The 19,675-nt window shown below is 40.6% G+C and overlaps 1 protein-coding gene across 1 annotated transcript in view; it reads left to right on the forward strand.

Annotated features, from left to right (window-relative positions):
* Nucleotides 1-19,675, forward strand: part of LOC143216258 (uncharacterized) — a 47,129-nt gene that overhangs the window by 8,576 nt on the left and 18,878 nt on the right. Inside the window, exon 2 of the mRNA XM_076439139.1 lies at nucleotides 14,236-14,408. Coding sequence (XP_076295254.1) covers nucleotides 14,236-14,408 — 173 coding nt within the window. The remainder of the gene's footprint in view (nucleotides 1-14,235; nucleotides 14,409-19,675) is intronic.

Below are 19,675 nucleotides of genomic sequence, written 5' to 3' on the forward strand. Positions count from 1 at the left end.
TGTGTGTGGCTTGGCATCGAGTGATTTTTTAACGACATCCGCGAACACCGAACGAACAGTTGCAATACTAATTACCTCTAATACCCGTGGTTGCGCAAACGGAATGAACGTGATAGCGGGGCCCCGAAGAGCCGGTTCTCTCCAGCGTTAGCGCAGCGTCGACACTGTTTACGGGGAATTGATATTACGAAAGGGAATTACCATTGTAGTTAAGTCACGAGCAATTACCATTAGCCATTCCGAGTAATTACTCTTTTGTTAAGTGAAACGTGCGAGACGCCGGAACGGCACGGCCGAGGTTCGCGAGGCGTGAACGGAGGACCCGGTAGAGGCTTGAAAATGGTAATTTTACGGCAGGTTTGACGGTGACTGACAGTTTCCGAGAAACAGTCGCTCCCGAGACTTGCACATTGTTGCAACCACGGCCCCGCGGATGCGTCCATTGACACGCTCGAAATGAAAAGGAGTTCTTACTGCTCCATTGTCAGCGCTCGCGGCGAAACACAATAGCCACTCTTTCTCGATGTTTAAACGGATAATGGCGTGCCTAATAATCGAGATTATACACCCCGTACACTTGTTCTACTCTTTCTACTATGCATGTACATACGAAAATTTACCGACGGGTTAAAATGTCACGGATAATGAGGTAATGGCTTAGAAGTTGGCAGCCGTGATTTAAAGTGGCCATTTTGCGCGCGGTCCGCTCTATTGCGAAAACTTCTCAACTATTATGGCTACGATTTTATGAATCGTGTTCGAGATTGAAACATGAAATTGTCTTTCTTGCTGGCGCAACTATCGCTGGGAATGGTCGTTCGAATTGCAGAAAACGGCACTTTCTTCGATACAACTTTATCGGAGCTAATGGTGCTGACCCTTTCGAGTTTAATGGGATTACGATAATCCCAGACAATTACGGCTGCGTTTGCTATCACCAGAAAATGGTACTCTATTTATCACACTTCTCCGACATTAATTGTTCAGTAATTAGATGCCAACATATATATTTAATAATGCCAACAATACTTCGAATAATGGCGTTTCTGAAACTTCAAGGGAAATTGTGATAGAAAGTCTGCGAGATGAAAGTCGCTCGTACCATCATCGTCGCCGAAAAAACACCGTCGAGCACAATGGCGAAGTTAATCGGCATTATTAAAGCGTCGTTTACCCCCGTGACGTCCTCGCCATGGGGTGTCCACCATCGTCAATGGCGTTCGGTAGCCCCGGCGTCATTTCTTTCGAGGGACACCGTCGTTTTCATGGGTCCTCGTGTTCTTCACGCTTTTTTTCGCCTTTCGATTCGCCAATCGAATAAGTTCCCTGTCGGTGATCTCGTTCGCTGACAATGACGCGCCATTTTTTTCACTAGATCCATTGTGAACGCGATTGACGTCTTCATTGAGATCGTCACACTCGATCGCGGATCGCTCGACCTTGTCACGGCTTTCTGTTCGACGTTTTATTTTCGAATCGCTCGGTTCTCCCGAACCTCCGTTGAAGAACCAAATTTTTTTCAGAATTTTTGTTTCAATTTTCCCGTTGTCAGTTAGAAACTCGCGAATGAATTTTGTAATCGTTCTTTTTTGGAAAGATCGGCATTGTTGCAGATATATTGTTGCCGCAATTTTCCTGTTGATTTAAGGAAGTTATTAGACGAGTTAGTTAAGAGTTTCGTTGAAGTGTATGATTCACGGCTGGTATTTTTATCGGCAACAGCAATTTTAATCATGTGCCAACAGGTAACTCGGAGTAACGCAAGCTAATAATTTCGTTGGAGGTTCTCTCTGATGTATGGCAATGATTCAGAGTGACAAAACTATTAATCAATTTACAGCCAGCGAAATAAGTTAGTGGTATATCCGAACGGTGGATGCAGCGTTTTCTTTCTCGAATAATATTATCGGTAGTTTATCACGTTCGCAATATTTATGTTACACTTTTGTCACGAGCGTATACACCGTCGTTTATATCTGTTGTAGACATCTAATTATACATTCGAGAGACCGTGCCACGAGTAAATCGAATCGCGCACAGGTAAAATGTGTAAGACATCTGGTATTGCCTACCAGCATCCCCTATCACGCATCGCACTGAAATTATAGCCGCGCCGATAAATATTACTTGGTCGTTGCAGCCGATAAGATCGAAACGCCCTCAGAAATGAGTTATTAAAATATTTCCCAACGAGACAAAGGAGAACAATAACTCGTTCAAATATCGCCGACTTTTACCACTGCGAGTTTGATTAAATTTTATGCAATCGGCCGCTAATCTTAATTAAAACGGAATTAATACGGAACTTAATTGAAACCGGATAGAAACACATTCGGAAATCGGGTCGAAACGATGCAAATACTTATTTCCGCCTACGCAGAAAATATGCTGGATACTGTTTCGTCGAATCTAATATTTCTTAACGTGTCGTTGTTGTATGCGTCAAATCTTGTAATCGAATTTTAAACCTGTTCCCATAGTCCAATCTTGAAAAATTACAATAGAAGTATGATAGAAAATGAAATATATAAAAAAAACTTTTTAAAAACCACGCTTATATTAAAATGCACTAAAAAGGAGAAAATAATTTTTCCCTGGGTCTCCATAAAATATCGAATCCAGTTAAACGATTAATAATATTTTTCCCCAAAATTTTAAGCAATCGAAAAATTTAATATAAATTTAAATAATAAAATCATGACATTGGTAACTATAAAATCGTGGAGCGCCCACGAAGTCAATTTAGTTTAGCGCTCCACGATTTTATTTTTATAGTCACTAATGTCATGATTTAATTTAAATTTATATCAAATTTCTCTATCTATTCCGACACTAATTTCATAACAGAAGAAATTTTGAACTAATTGCTTAAAATTTAACTGGATTCGGTGTTTTATGGAAAACCAGAAAAAAGTAATTATTTTCTCCTTTTTAGTTATTTTATGTATTTTATTCATTTTGAATTTATATTAGGTCGTTCGGAAAATCATTTCGTTCTCAAGCCTGATTTATAAAATCCTCGACAGAGTAATCTCAGCTTTAGCTTCTGTCAACTAGTCTATAAATAATCACGATCGCACATAACATGCGATCTAAAAAACCGTAATAATTATACAGCGGATATTTATGCACTTTCCAGTCTTAAATAATAAATGAATTGCTATAAAACGCAAACTTATATCCCGTCCGAAGAATTTATATCTGTTAAGGTAACTAAAAAATGATTAGCAACGTTATCATAACGATCATGTTATTGACTTCCACTAATGTTTCTCGGTTAATAAGATAATTGAAACTCTACGGGGGGGTTCGAGTGAAATTCAGATAGAAAGTTGTCGGATGAAAATTGCTCGTGTCTCAACGTAGTCGTTGGGAAACTGTCAAACGTAATGACAGACTTCGTCAGGTATTTGTTTCTAGAATATATGTATAATGTTTAACGCGTGGAAAAATCTGTTTGCTAATGCCAACGAAGAGAACAATCGATGAAAAGCTATGTCAGAGCGGAATAACACGTGTCAAGCCCGACAGATCACTTTATTAAAACGAGGAAATAGGGACGGATAAGAGAATCGTTCATTAACAGACATTCGCGAGCCGTTGTCACGCTAATTACTCGTTGCCTCTTCGCGCGGCAATTAGAAGCGATTACCGGCGGCGCGTATGCAAATCGCGAGCATTTTCAATTCCGCGCACGCCATTGAAAAATCGTCGCCCGATATCCGGCGTCGTCCACGTCCATCCAGGTAATTAAATAGTAATCGCTCATTACAACGGTCCGACGTGGAACGTCCGGTCTCGATAGCCGACCGAGAAAACGATATCCAAACAAAAACAATCTCGTCGATCGACAAAAACATTCATCGATTACATATAATAACTTTTAGATATTGGAATATACGATTTGAACTTTTTTGAAAAGTTAGAGAAATTAGAGTTGGGCATTAATCGATTCAAATTTTAATCAAGATTGATTGTTTAATGCGTATGATTAAAAAAGGTAATCATTGAAAAATCGACTATTGATTCAATCGGTCGATGAAGTTAATCGTCAATCGTTGATTTAAAAAAGAAATCATCGAAAAATTGGAGACTGATTCAATCGATTGATGAAGTTAATCGTTAATCGTTGATTAAAAATAGAAATCATAGAAAAAAACGTAAAATCACGTAAACAGAGTTTGTATTATACAATATATGTAGACCAAATGATAATACATTTAAACTCAGTTTACATTTTTCTCAGTATTCATATAGTTTTGATTCCGTATTTCATTTCAATTTTCCGATTGACGATTACAATTGAAAGGAATGTAATCGTTAATCGATATTAACAATTACAGTAGAAATTTAACACCGTTATTCCTAATTAACGATTAATAAGTATTTAATCGTTAACCGCAATTTTTTAATGACTAAACTAGGAGATTAATTGTTAATTGCGCGATTAACTATTCAAATAGGAACTTATTCATCAATCGTTGAATACATTTTTACCCAACTCTGAAATTAGTTTACCACATAATGTGAAGAGATCTATTTTCAACAATTGCAATTCGTCGGAATTGTAGAGGAAAATTATATTGAAAATTTTTAAAATACGATTTTGATGAAAATTTCAGAATATGTTTAATTGATACAGATCTACGAAACGTGTTTTCTAAATTTTCCATACAAGCCCCCATAAAACAGTTGTAAAATACCACTTTTAGTATTCTCTTCGCAATTCCAACAACTTGCAATTTTTCTAAAAAATTTTGCTCACGTTGCGTAACAGTCTATAATTTCTCTAACTTCTCAAAGAAGTTCAAATCGTATGGTCCAATATTTAAAAAGTTATCGTCTTTTGAAGAGGGTTCGAATATGTAAACCTGCAACAAACTACTGTGTTTATTTTCACACCTACGCGAGCAAATTTTTACACCGACCTCGATATAATTGCACGTTGACGTAGGCATTTAACGCGTCGATTACCATAATTGTCATCGGACACGGCGCTAGCATCAACATAAACGCCGATAAATCACGCGAGTTACGCTTTTTCACGTATATCAATTAATCGCACGGTATTAATAGCGAATGCATAAGTATGCGAATAATTCTCAACTGCGAATTGTGTACGCACTCCGCTCGTGTTAGCGCACTCGGCTGTTAAATCGAAAATATCAGGCCGATCTTTCGCCGAGCGGGGAATGGTTTACGACGCCGCCGCCGCCTGAAAATTATTATTAGCGACGCCGTAGAATTCGATTTCCATTAAAACACGACTACTGGTTTCGTCAGAGAACGCCGGATTGTTTATTGGTAGAGCTTAGAATTAATCGGAGTCGGTCGGCCGCGTGTGATTAATCGTCGTCGCGGACCCGATCGATTCAAATGGTAATTCTGCAGCGGTCTTCCCTTGTTTCGCAGAGCATTACCAGGCTCAAAGGTCTCAATGAACCGCGAGAAAATGCGTTTTCTACGACGTGGACGGACTCCTCGAAGAGCTGGGCGTGCTTCAATGGGATAGGACGTTCGAACCGTCAGCTGGCACTGAAAAACCACACATTTCTTCACGGCTTCTTCGTCTAAATATTAATGCGCGCCTTCTGGTCTCTGCAGCGTCACTTCGTAGGCCTTGTTTGGAAATTTTTGTTAACAAATATTGGGACTGCTTTGTATCGAAGTTTTGCACACATGTTTTCCACTATTTGAACTACTCGACAGAATTTTTTCAAGTTAAAACACTTACAATTCCAGGAGTTATAGATTTTTGAAGAGGGGTATGTAACTGGCCCTTAACGTCATTTGGTAGGCCCTGTTTGGACATTTTTGTAAAGAAATATTGGGATTGGGACTGCTTTGTATCGAAGTTTTGTAAGCATATTTTCCACTACTTGGACTACACGATAGATTTTTTTGAAGCCAAATTATTTACAATTGTGGGAGTTATGGTTTTTTGAAGAAGGGTACATATATGTATAACTGGTCCTGAACGTCATTTGGTAAGCCCCGTTTGGAAATTTTTTTAAAGGAAACAGACGACTGCTTTGTATTGAAGTTTTGCAGGCATATTTTCCACTATTTGGACTACACGATAGAATTTTTTGAAGCCAAATTATTTACAATTGTGGAAGTTACGATTTTTTGAAGACGAGAGTATGAAATAATTGGTCCTGAACGTCATTTGGAAATTTGTGGAACGAGATCGCGGACGACTGTTTTGTATCGAAGTTTTCCACACATATTTCCTACTATTTGGACCACACAATAGAATTGTTTTACGTCAAAATACTTAAAACTGTGGCCTGGAGTATAAAAAATAAATACAGAACTCGTTAATCGATCCCCCGCTCGTTAATCATCCGCAAAAGTTGCAATCGAAAACCGCTGATGTATTTTCCAAGGAAACGACCGCGTAATAAGCCGGGAGTATCTCTAATCTTTTGTGTCCAACACTGAAATTCTACAGATTCGCGTTATCGCTTCAAATTTAATGTTATAAACTTCGGCGAGCAGCTAGCTGTTTAATATACCGAAATAATTCAAGTGCAATTCGCCGCGATCTTGATGGCAATTAATCTTCCGTTACGTTCTGAAAAATGAACTTACCTCTAAGTAAGTATTGTAACTTCGTTTAAATGGTAATTTTTTTCCCTAGATCTCCCACCCACAGGGAGCTCTAAAGATCGCTCGGTTTCGTTTTAATTGAGAAATTTATGGGAGTGAACATTTTCCTACTGCGCTAACAAGTTTCATAATTAAACGATTCATTGCAGTGTACAGAGTCAGAATTCCCTCTTAGGGCGAATGCAAATCGTGAGAATGAAAATTTCATTCCAGTTGTTAGTACCTCGCTGTTTGAAACTAGGTAGAAACTTGATTCGCGAACAGGTTGAAATTTGTATGTCTGAAGATCAATGTCGGATCAATAAAACAAATGAAAATTTCCGGCTCTAAATCTTTGGTTCCACTTTCTGCATGTTCTGTGAGATACAGCGTTCTTTCCCAGTGCCGCACAAACCCTTTCAGTAGCTCCAACAGCTGATTTCTTAAGCTGGAACGCAAAGACTATGCAGTGACGCAAATGATGCTTCTCGCACGCCATGTTGCTTGAAAGTGTTGTACAGGACTGGAATCTCTTAGAGCGCTCATCACGATTCTTCTTAAAGCTGAAAGAACGTTTTTTCAGATGTCACCAAAATCGGGAAGTAATTCGAATTCAGTCAAAAGTTATGACCGTAGAAAAAAAGGGGAAGGAACTCAGTTGCACACCTAATCAAAAACAACGTTACCAACAATTTTCTTTGTTATAAACACTCTTGCGTTTCTCTTACGTATGTCCACCGATCCAGAGGTGTAGCTGTACCTCGAAGAACATTAATTTTATTCGAGCAACCGGGTTTTCGTTCGAAAAATAAAAATGTGTCCTCGATCCTAGTCGTCGAAATTGGCATGCAAAAATTCCTCGATTTCCTCGAGAGATTGCAACCCAGTTACGGTCTAATAAAGCAGAACCTCCGCCATATCGTCTCCCGCAGTTTCGGCTCATGTAACACGTCCTAAGTGTTTCAATGGGTTGTTCGGTGAGTTAACGCGTTGGCGATAACTCAACCGACAGGCCTCCGGCTTTTTTTCACTGTCTTGTCGTGTATTTGGTCAGCACTCGGCCGATTGTTGTCGCGGATTTGCATAATTACGAGCCGGTCCCGGTAATATACGGCGGCTGATTTGCATACTTAATTCCGTAATTGGCGCTTCTTAATTGTTTAGTCCACTGAGTAACTCACTTGGCTTATCCCCCTCTTTTTAACCCTGTTCGATGGTTAGTCGAGGAAAAAGTTCAGCGAAGGACACGGTCTTTTAATCGAGCTTGAAACACAATTATTGTGTTTATTCCACACTTTGAATAAAAGAATTATTTACAAAGAAAGTAGAAGTGTCCTTGCAATTATTTTCTATTCTTACATCATTAAACAAGTTGCTCGGATACTATGTGACTCTCACGAGCACCGGTGTGGCAGTCAACGCGTTGATGGCCGACGGTGACGCGATTGCCTTTTAAATCCATCCAGTTTCATTGAAACCGAGTCGTTTCGCTTCGTCGAACACGAATTTCTCTGTATCGAACTCTCGGAGTCGAAAGAGCTCTTGTAGCGTAGCTAATTTTGGTCGTCGTTGGAACTTAACGGTACCCGCGTTTATCATTCTTTGTTACGCAGCATTTACATTTTCGCAGGCGAGCAAGAGCCTCTTCCGACTGTGTCCGATCGCGAGATAAAAAAAAATATATCGTATATTTATGCGTGTGCCCGTTTTCGCGGGACGATCTGGTCCCCGGAGCTCCTCGAACGCTGCCTTTCTTGATTACGATTCACTTCGCGGCGTGGACGTTGAATAATTGATTGTTCGCTCTGGTCGTAAAGTATCTTCAGCGTGGGCACTGAAAAATTGGGGAATATTGCGCGGAAAGAATTATTGGAGGAAGCTTGCGAGGAGCAGGAGAATTAGTAAACGTGAATAATTTGTAAGAGGTTACTTTGCGTTTGCACCCCTTCATCGCGCGTGAAATATTCTACAATCGGGTCACGTATGACGGATTTTTATGCAAAATGAAAAATTTTCATCTGAATTCCAAAGAAATGGAGCGACCAAATATTTATTCTCAACTTAAATATGTTTAATAGGTAGAAAGTAGCATAACAGCAATTTCTAATTCTTCTAATGTCTTTGTAATGAGTAGACTATGCATTTTTGACAAAAATGGGTGCGTACAATTTAAAACAGTGGTGGTATTAAAAGAAGAATGAAATTTTTATTCGTCTCCCGTGTCTTTCAATCAATACAAACATTTTTTATGATGCATAAAGATCCGCAGTCTAGTAATGAGTAGAATCGACTGTTCAAATATCTTACGCCTGTATCGTGTATGTCGGATTTTTACGCAAAATAAAAAATTTCCATCTGGATTCCAAAGAAATGTAGTGAATAAAAATTTATTTTCAATTTTAATATATGTATTTAATAGTTGCATAACTGCAGTTCGTAATTCTTCCAGTGTTTTTCTAATGAATAGAATCGACTGTTCAAATATCTTATGCCTGTATCGTGTATGTCGGATTTTTATGCGGAATAAAAGATTTCCATCTGGATTCCAAAGAAATGGAGAGACTAAAAATTTATTTTCGATTTTAACATATTTGATAGTTTTAAAGTAGCATAACTGCAATCAGTAACTCTTCCAGCGTTGTTCTAATGAATAGAATCGGCTGTTTGGAGCCGTCGCGCTGCAGACCAGCCCTAAAACCGTCGAGCGACAAGCTTCTCACCCCATGCTGGACGTCGCTCGACGCAAACTACCCTATAAGGTTTTCTGCGACGGCTGCACGGCCGCGAACAGTTTCCCATCGCGCTGAACCTCCGATAAAAATAATCCGCGTTATCGGCTGTATCTCGACGGTCGCATTTGCATCGGCGGTCACGTCGCGTTTACGGCCGCGGTTCGAACAATTAAAAACGCATTAGGCGGTTGGGGTCGTCGGCTTCTTAGACAGGTGAGATGAGTGGCGGACGAGGGAAGTGAAACGTGAGGGGGTTGGGAGGTTGTAGATGGAGGGGGAAGGTGTATCCCGCGACGTGTTGGAATCGGCCCGGGATATAATTTGATACGTTTACGATTTGCTCTTGTTTTTCAGTAATTTCGAGTCGCTCTGGGCGGCTCAGCTGCGAGCGCACACACTCGAGAGCGTAATTACAGGCCCGTCTAGGCCCTGCGAGGCCCCCCTAGCCCTTCTGGTCTCGATGGGCCCCGTTTTGCAACCCCCCCCTCCACTTTTAGCTCGCGGACTCGTGGCAGCCGGGAACACCGCCCCCGGCGACGTCTAGGAAGCGCCTAGAGATCCGCTAACGACGGAACCGACGACTTTCGGCCTGTTGGAAATGATAGAGACCGGATGAAGGATAGAGAGGCTAAATGGGGGTTTATATGGGGGAACGATGAACGGATGGGACGCGATGTTCGGGGCTGGAAAATGCACCGGGGATTAGGGAGATCGAGCCAACCGGCTCCGGGGAATCGGGGCGTCGCGAAGGGAGGAGAAACGAGGGTGAGAAAATGATGGTGTTGTCGCTTGACGGGTTACAGGATGGTTAAACGGACCTGATAATGTGGCCGATTTGCAATTTGTGAGATGTGCAGCCTTTAGGAAACGTGGTTGTAGTATCGAGAGGGTGGAGAGAAAATAGAGAAGGCTGGAAGTGAAGAAAGCGTTCGTTTTTAAGAGCAGACGCGGAATAAGGGTCGGAACGGGGATGAAGAGGTGGCGTAGAACAAATAGCGGACATTGAGAATAACACAGTCATATAAAGTAGACCAGAGAAATGTCATTTCCGACGCACACTGCTATCCAGAAAAATAGCAAGGCTGATGCTGACACGACCATGACATTGATTTGTAAGAAATCGATGTATCTTCTGTCTGATACGATACTTCAATTTGTATCTACAGAGATCGCAGAAAAGTATATGAAAATATTTTTAACATCAGAGTACAAGAATTATAACGTATGTATAGTGCAATATAAAAATATATAAATATGATTCACTGCATAAAAATGTTTATAAGAAAAGAACTGTACGCAGAAAGAGGGATGAAATCAATTTTACTGAAAAATATCATCATTTTATGCATTTTATGCAGCCAACATAGTATCAAAGAGATCATGCTCCGTCGATTCCTCGGCACCGAAGATTACGGCACGTAATAGCGCTTATTGGTATGAAACGAGCCGTGTTCTCTCGATAATCGATTAATAATTACGACTATTATTCGATGAAACCTGTCGAACGATCAGCGCCGTTGTTCCGTGAAAAGCGCTGGCAATCGATCGACACTGTGATTCTTCGCGTCGACCATGAGCCTCTGACATTTCTCGCGGCGCGGTTCAACGAAAAATTAGAGCGCCTCTCTATAAATAATTCGACGCTACTAACACCCGGCAGTCGGCAAAAACCAGCTTGAATAATGTATTTCCATTGTTTTGTGAATATAAAGAGCTCTCTATAAGAGCATCTTCTAGAGAGCATTGTCATCAATTATTTTGAATCCGCTCGTAACTATAGGCGACTGTATAAGAACTTTGCCAACTGAAATTGATCATATGTTATAAGAAAATTACTCCAAGTGTGAGACCCGAGGAATTTCTTATCACTTTTTATCGCGTTAACTTCCGCGACTAGCGTACGACATTTTGAGATCGAGGTGTTAGTTCGAGATAGAAAGTAATATGAACTAATCTCTGCTGTAGTTCTGCGTTTAAACACGTGTGACATTTAACAGTGGTACACGTGAAGTTCAAAATCGTTGAAAAATTTTCAAAATTGAAGATGTTTATTATATGATTTCTCCTTTATTAAAATCATTAAGGGAAGAAATAACATTCAATTTGGTTTCCATTTCTCGCAGTCGATGGAAACAATTTTTATTTGCATAAACTTTGCTATCTACTGGTTTTGAAGAATAAATGAATTTAGTCCATATACAGTTTCCCTAATCATTAAGGGATGAAATAATATTCAATATGGTTTCCATTTCTTGCAATCGATGCAGACAATGTTTATTTTAGATAAAGATCCGCGGCTTACCTATTAGTTTTGAAGAATAAAGGAATTCCAGTCCATAAACGATTTCTTCTCTGCTAAAATTATTAAGGAAAGAAATAACATTTTTTCAATTTGGTTTCCATTTTTTGCAATCGATGAAGACAATGTTTATTTTAGATAAAGATCCGCAGCTCGTCTATTAGTTTTGAAGAATAAAGGAATTAAATTGAACGTAGAAGCGTTAGGCATGAAAACTATGCGGTGTAGGTGGGTTTTCATAGAACGACAGGACCGATCGTGCCGTTGACAAGCGATCGTCGTTCGATCGGGATCGCGATCCATTGTTTACAGCCGGCCAAGGCAGCGGCGATCCATCAAGGATGGAGGAATGCAGCTCGTAAGAATGCTCGCACGTGGAAACGCATCTTACTTAAGCTTACGCGTGCATACGTGATGTGGCCATTAAAGCGGGCATCTAGCGACCTTCTGCCACACGAGATATGCGTACCGTGCGTGCGCCTAAAGACCCAGTTAACATTTCAACCATTTGCCCGAGCCTTTGCATAGCAATGCGATCATTGAGGACGTCGTAGACTGGATCCGGCCGGGTGGTTCGATCGTTTTATCGATCCTCTCGATCCTCGCCCTCCAGCCTTCCTCGCCGATTTCGCTATTTAGCTCCCCTATAAACGCTACCATTACAACAACAATCTCATTGTGTTTATTGCCACGCTTATCCCTGCAACGACTGCCCCACTGTGTGAGAAAATGATTTTTTACCGCCTCAAAATTGATCTGTTTCTACTCTTCTTGTTAGTAATCAAATTTCTGCTGTTATTAGCTCATTTCAACTTGAAAATTGAACATTTCATTGGACCTAGAATTACTCCATTGTACATGATTTTTGTCGTTTTATGCAATTTTCAATTTTTGTAGACGAATTTTCAGAGAAAGTGGAATTAAATAGAATCTTATTTCCAGTGGTAGTTGTCTTCGCAGATCCGGAATAAATAAAAACTGTACTAAATTCTGTTGAATTTAATACTCCACCCTTTCTTGAAAATTTTCAAAAGCCACAAATGCATAGAAATCCGCAGTCTATCGATTAAATATCAACATATTTAATAATGTGAACAATATCTTGAATAATGGTATAGCGATTAGTGGTGACTCTGAGTTAATATCACGCAGAAATTCATCAATTGTAGCACATAAAGTAAAAATATGAATCAATAAATCCAAGAAATATTGAATCACCCATTCGTTAAGAAAACGTTCAAATCCAATGACGATTCTCTGTGTTCGGTAAGAGACCAGCCGAGGAAAACGTCATAGTACGGAGAATCCGTTGTTCCCGATTGGCAGAAGGAAGACACAATGAAAGATCAACGATCCGAGGAAAATTTCGAATTCAACGGAGATCGCGGAGGCAGCGGTCTCCAGCCCAGCGGCGAGGATCGAGGATCGAGCGATTTATCGTGGCGAGCTTTCCGGGCAAACTATCCTCGGCCGACTTCCGGCAGACGTGGGTATCGGTCGATCGACATGACTCTTTCGAGGCGGAATACTCAATTACCCGAGCGGACTTCTAGGTACTCGCGCGGCCGCTTCACCTCGCTTTGCCTCGACTTGCCTCGCCTTGCCTCGTGCGCCTCGTTTTCTCCTCGGTTATATGCATATCGGTCTGCTTCGCGAGCGGATCGCGCGACCGCCTCGCGTGTCGTTACTCACCCTCGTGACGACGAGCCGACAGGATCCGCGATGACGACGCTCAAAAATTAATTAGACCTTAATGAATTATCCGGAGATCGTCGCCGGCGCCCTCCGGCGACACAATTCCAAACCCTGGAATTTCATTCACCTAGGAAAACACTCCGGTACAAATTGTTTATACTGAATGTCATTCTGAGATGGGACATAATTATTCTACATAAAATCTTCTTAATTGTGTTCCCTAATTAAAGAAAATATTTTTGTTTGATGTAAAACACACGATTCGTACCCAGGGAGTTTTGCAAAAATTTTATTCAAATAAAAATTACGAATAAAGTGGGTTTACAACCCACTTGGAAAAAACCCACTTTATTTGAAATTTTTATTCAAATAACACATTTTTGCCCAGCACTGTTTGTACCATATTTTTATTTGATGTAAAATACACAATTTGTACCCAGAGTTCGGCGACAATTTTATTTAAATAAAAATTACGAATAAAGTGTGTTTAAGACCCACTTCGAAAAAGCCCACTTTATTTGAAATTTTTATTTCAATAAAATTTTTCCTCAAATCTGTTTGTACCACTGTGAGGTAGTGTTGTAAACATTTTTTTTAATATCTTGAAAATTAAGTTACTTCATCCTGGACATCGTGGTAATTTATTGGACCAGACAATTGACTAATGTAATACAGAATCGATCCATTATCTAACAATTCGAAGAATGAACTCGCCTTGTATGAATATTAAAAATTAAGTTACTTTATTCTGGACATTGCAGTAATTTTTTGGACCAGATACTTTGCTAATGCAATGCAGAATCAATCCATCTAGCAATTCGAAAAATGAATTCGTACGAGACCGACAAGTCGTGCAAACGTTAAAAATTAAGTTACTTTGTGCAGAACACGGTTTCTTCAGGAATGAAATTGTTTCAGGTCCCGACATACCCGGGTTCCTTCTACAACCGTTCAGGAAGCCGAAGAGAATAAGGACAGCGTTCAGCCCCAGCCAATTGCTGAAGCTCGAGCACGCGTTCGAGAAAAATCACTACGTGGTCGGCGCCGAAAGGAAGCAGCTGGCGCAGGCGCTTTCGTTGACGGAAACACAGGTACCGTAGTGTCCTGTTCTCGCGAATTTGCCGCCATTTTCTCGGACGAGACCTCTGACATTCCGCAACATAGATAGATCGCACAGAAACTTTAGCAATAATGAACCCTAGACCGCAGTGCTTAGAAATGAACCTTCTAACATCACCTTTGGAACTGAAATATCCATTAAATGAACAATAAAATTGTTCCCAGATTTTCTCGAACAAAAATATTCCAATTACACAACAAAGTTAGCAGTCTTGGCAAGTTGGAGAAGCTATAAATCCTTCTGAGGAGTTTTGATCAAAGTTTTGTTTACATTGAGATTGCGCTCTGCTTTGAGATCGCCGATTGTAGATCTCTGCTGAGATTTATTCTTTCTTGTTAATCAGAGGGATTGCTAGAATTGTAAGCGGACTAGAATCCTGCCGGAGATAATTGCACGATAATTAACCGAGTAATTACTCGCCGAGGGTGCGAATCAGCTCGGCCGGCCTGAAATTATATCGTTTAGGAGAGCGAGCAGTCAATTATCGAGAACGCAGACAAAATTCCGCGTTTATCTCACGCGCTGTATCACGAGCCGCCCTTCACTGCACGTTCTAATCATCGATTAAGTGACTGAAGCACCGTCGGATAACCTGTTCCACTACCAATAAGTAGATTCAGTCGACAACGAACAGACGAACTTCCGTTTGCTCGATCACTCTCCAAACATAGGCACGAACGACGCGTCGTGCACGTACCAGTAAGGAAAAGCAACCTTTTCCTAAAAATTGGGTCGTTCTACTGTCTTCAAAATGGCGTCGTGGATTGATCCTCGTTTGTTCCCAAAATTAAAATACTTCACATCTCGGGACACGAAATATATGTGAAATATCAATTCTCCTCCAAACAGGATTTCATAATTCAACTGTTGTAGCTGTGAAAACAATAGCAAGGAACACACAAACAACAACAACAAAAATTTGCAAACGAAGGAGAACGGGATAAAACGAGTGATCGCGGAAATTAGGGGAGTCCGTCAAGGGATTAGCGAAGGTTATCGATGCTATTAAGCAAAGCGCGTCTAAAAATTAAATTTTTCAATGCCACCGAGCCATGATATTCGCTCGTAAACCAGCTCGGGCTGCCAAACAAATTATCGAACGTTTTCATCGTCGGTCGCAGCATGTAAGAGGCAGTTGCGCGAAATTTATTTGAAAGGTTACGTAACACGCATTCTTCACTCGTGATTGTGGAGTAGCCTTCAGCCCTTAACGGTGCGTTCCCAACGTGGCCAGGCCGGGTCTCCGAATAACGAGGGGATTGATATGCTAATAGGGGATCGAGGGGTGTACGCACGCGATATTCGCGGCGATTCGCGCGTGTGCGAGAAAGTGCGTGCCGGACGCTCCAGATGCATTACGTGCATATATCACAGGCGTCGCGTTACGTATTCTATGGGCGTAACACGCTCCGAAAAAGGGAAAGAGCCAGAGGGGAGTCGCGGGAGGGTGGTATTGTGGATCGAGGAGAATGGAGGAGCAGCGACGCCATCTTGGAAACTGGCTTTCGACATACCCGCACCCTCCACTATACATATGTATATCCCCGTTTCATCTTTGAATCTCGGCTACTCGTAGAGTAGTTTCGAAAACAGTCTTACTTCCACGGCGATTTTGAACTTTACCCACTTTTCTAAGGAATTTGGACGAATTCCAGGTTTCGAGCTACCCCAATCGGCGAGCTTTATGCCAAGGGGCGTGAAACGAGGTTATTAGAAATTTAATTTGCTAAGCTAAATCTGTGGTTGCCAGGAAAAACACCGCATATCACAATTTCAATTCAGTTTATGCATTAACTGAGATTTATAGTATAGGATTTACGCCTTTATCAGAAAAAAAGTAATGAAAATAAATTCGAAAGGCCTAAAAACATAATGCAATTGAACCGATATCCTAAGGCAAAGCATTAGTGACCAAAACTTTAAACGGCAATGTCTCGAAAGTAGAATTATGTGACAACCGGCGTTCTTCCCGAGACAACCACAAAAATAATGCCTGTGGATTTTCTTTCTGGTGAAAATGGCGTCGACGTGGAATACGTTGAACGGAAGCTGTTAATATAGGCTCGAACCATGAAGTAAATAAATTATTCATTGGTTATCTATACACTGTGTAGAACAATGAGAACAGAATACTAGCTTGGTAATTAGATTATAGATCTTTATGCAAAACAGCAGTTCCCTGGAGCAATTTAATGCACTGTGAGAATTCTGCTAAATTAGAAACGACGTAAAAGCGCTATTTCGACATATTATCTAATCACCGGTGTTTTTCATAAATCCATAAAACCGATGAAAGTCTAATAACAGCGACGTCGTTGTTTAACTCCTGCGTGCAAAAAGTATGGAGAATATGTTAATCTTGCGAGTATATGCGCATCCTATTAAATTACTCTCCGATTAAAATGTTTTACATTGACTACATTTACTTGTCTTCTTCGAAAGAGTTTCCAATGAGGTCCTTAAAAAATTGTCTTCCTTGAACGGGTCTCCAATAAGGTCCTTAAAAAATTTCCTTCTTCGAAAGGATCTCCAATAAGATCCGTAAAAAATTGTCTTCTTTGAAAGGGTCTTCAATATGATCCTTAAAAAATTGTCGTCTTTAAAAGAGTCTTCAGTAAGATCCTTAAAACTCGTCTTCTTCGGAAGAATCTTTAAAAGGATCTTCAAATAGTTGTCTTCATTGAAAGGGTCTTCAATAAGGTCCTTAAAAGATTGTCTTCTTCACACAAAAGGATCTTCAGAAAATGTACTGTGAGAATTCTGCTAAATTAGAGACGTCGTAGAAGCGCTATTTCGACATGTTATCACCGTTGTTTCTCATAAATCCATAAAACCGATGAAAGTCTAATAACAACACAATGTCGTTCCTTAACTCTTGCGTGTACAAAGTATGGAGAATATGTTAATCCTCGCGAGTACGCGCATCCTATCAAATTACCCTCCGACTAAAATGTTTTACATTGAATTCATTCTGCGCCATAAATTTCTGGAATGCCGAGCGCTTCGAAATGAATTCGGGTTAAATTGAGCCTAACAACAACGGAGGGGTTCGGTCTTATCAAGCGCCCTCCAGTGGATTACTTAATGACACACCGAGCTGTACCGCTAATATGGTTCTTATTGCATGTTTACGTTGCTCTTCGTGCAACCGGCCGGCTATTATTATTACTTTTTAATCCGTTGCTCGAAAAAAGTTCGAGGCAAACGTACCGTACGATGTTTCTTTAGCCGCGAGGGAAAACCGGTGGCCGCGCCGCCTATTCCGCAGCGAGAGATTAGAAAAGATTGGCCTGTTAAAGTTATGTTTCGAGCTTAATTAACATCGTACAAGTCGAGCACAAACCACCGATTTACATCCCCCCGTGTTTGTGCTAGAGGCTGCCCTCTAAACGGCAGCTGGCTCGCGTGTTACACGTTGTAGAAGTCGGCCTCTTAACTCGGCCGTTAATTAAACTTATTATGCACGCTTGCAATTTGCGCGAGATAAGCAAGGTAAACATTTAAATCAGTTTATTCCCCGGTTTTTTACGACGCCCTGATTGCCGATGTCACATAATTCCTCGCGTTTCCCGTTACACTAGTTCCACGCTTTCGACGGTTCAAATTGCTCCTATTTGTCCGCCGGGCTTCTAATGTACTGGCCACCGATAATTAAAACCCAGCCGCGGCGTCGTTTAGGAAATTTACATCCAACTGGATCGGTCGGCAGCCATTTTCTGGCTGCACTGGAAAAGTTTCTAATTTTAAGTAGAAAAGAAATTTTAATTTATAGTCGCCACCGGAGACATTTCAGTCGACGAAATAAGTATTTTGTTTAATCACTTCAATTGGTATAAAAAAATTCTACATTCCAGCTAGATTTGCTTCTAATTTCCTCACTGACTGTTGTAAACTGAGTCAGAATAATTCGACGAACCAGGAAGGTTAAAATTCATCAAGGTAGAAATGACATTTTGAATTAATTGTTTCCATCGCAGACATTTCAGTCGGCGAAATAAATATTTCCTTTAACCACTCGAATTTTGCACTTCTACATTCTACATCATATCCGAGAATAATAGTTTACAAGAATCTTTACGATTCATACAATATACGATTCATACAATAGATATAAATTTTCTCCTTTTTCAGGGAATTATGATCTACAAAAAAGTTCTAATCACTGAAACCGTAAAACAAATCGTTAGGCAAGGGGTTAACTCAGCATAAATTGTTTTTCTACCGTGTCTCGAACAATTTAAATTTTCGGACAAATTGTACTATGTCACCGATCGGGCAGTCAATTAATAAACTCGGCAACGGATGTTGACAGTTCCATTAAAGAGCTGTGCTCACAGATAAATTGCAAACATATTGTTGACTATTCCGGAGGAAGATTAATTGCAGCTGGCCGGTCTTGCGTCGTAATTAATAGAGCGCTCGTTGTGTGGAATAAACACTATTATAAACCGATCCGAACAAAGACGATTCTAATCGTCGAACCGGCGCGGCCAATCAACGTTCAGACGCTCCTTAATTAGCGGTTGCGCGGCTTGATCTCGAATATAGCAACACGCGCGAGCTGCAAGGGCACCGTGCGCCTTGTTCTCGCGCTTGTTCGGATTCATAAAGCGGAGCGTGCGTTACACGCGACCCGGTGGCCCTCATTAGGAGCCTAATTACGTGCGATTAGCCCCGCAATTACCCGGGGAATACATTAGAGCCGTACTTTAGAGGCGGCGAATCGCGATCACGCAGACGTTTCTTCGGTTTTCCACTCGCGTGTCACGAACCGGTCTCTTCCACGTCAAATTCGATCGATTTATCCCATTCGCGACGGCTGAGTCCCTGCTGACCCGTTTCTCCATCTTCACTCGACATTTGTCCAAGTGCTGGAAGATTATCATTTCTCTTATCATTGGAGAGAGATCTTCATTCATTTATGGCTTCTGAAAATTTTCAAAAAATGTAAGAACATATCATTCGAATTTAGTCAAATTTTGATATACAATATTTCAGATCTAAAAAGCCTGCTACCACTGAAAATAATACCTTATTTGGTTCCCTCTACTTAAAATCGTCTGGAAAAATTGCAAATTGCATAAACTCCTGTAGAAAATTATAACAAAAATCAGATAGAATCATTCTCTCGGTTAATAACAATACAACAATACAACAAATTAGCTAGTTGGTACCGTCCGTATTCCTTTCGTGGATCGAGGACATCAGGCACACCAATAACCGACACACTGAACTGAA

Source organism: Lasioglossum baleicum, chromosome 15 (genome assembly GCF_051020765.1).
Source record: "Lasioglossum baleicum chromosome 15, iyLasBale1, whole genome shotgun sequence".
Taxonomy (NCBI): Eukaryota; Metazoa; Arthropoda; class Insecta; order Hymenoptera; family Halictidae; genus Lasioglossum; species Lasioglossum baleicum.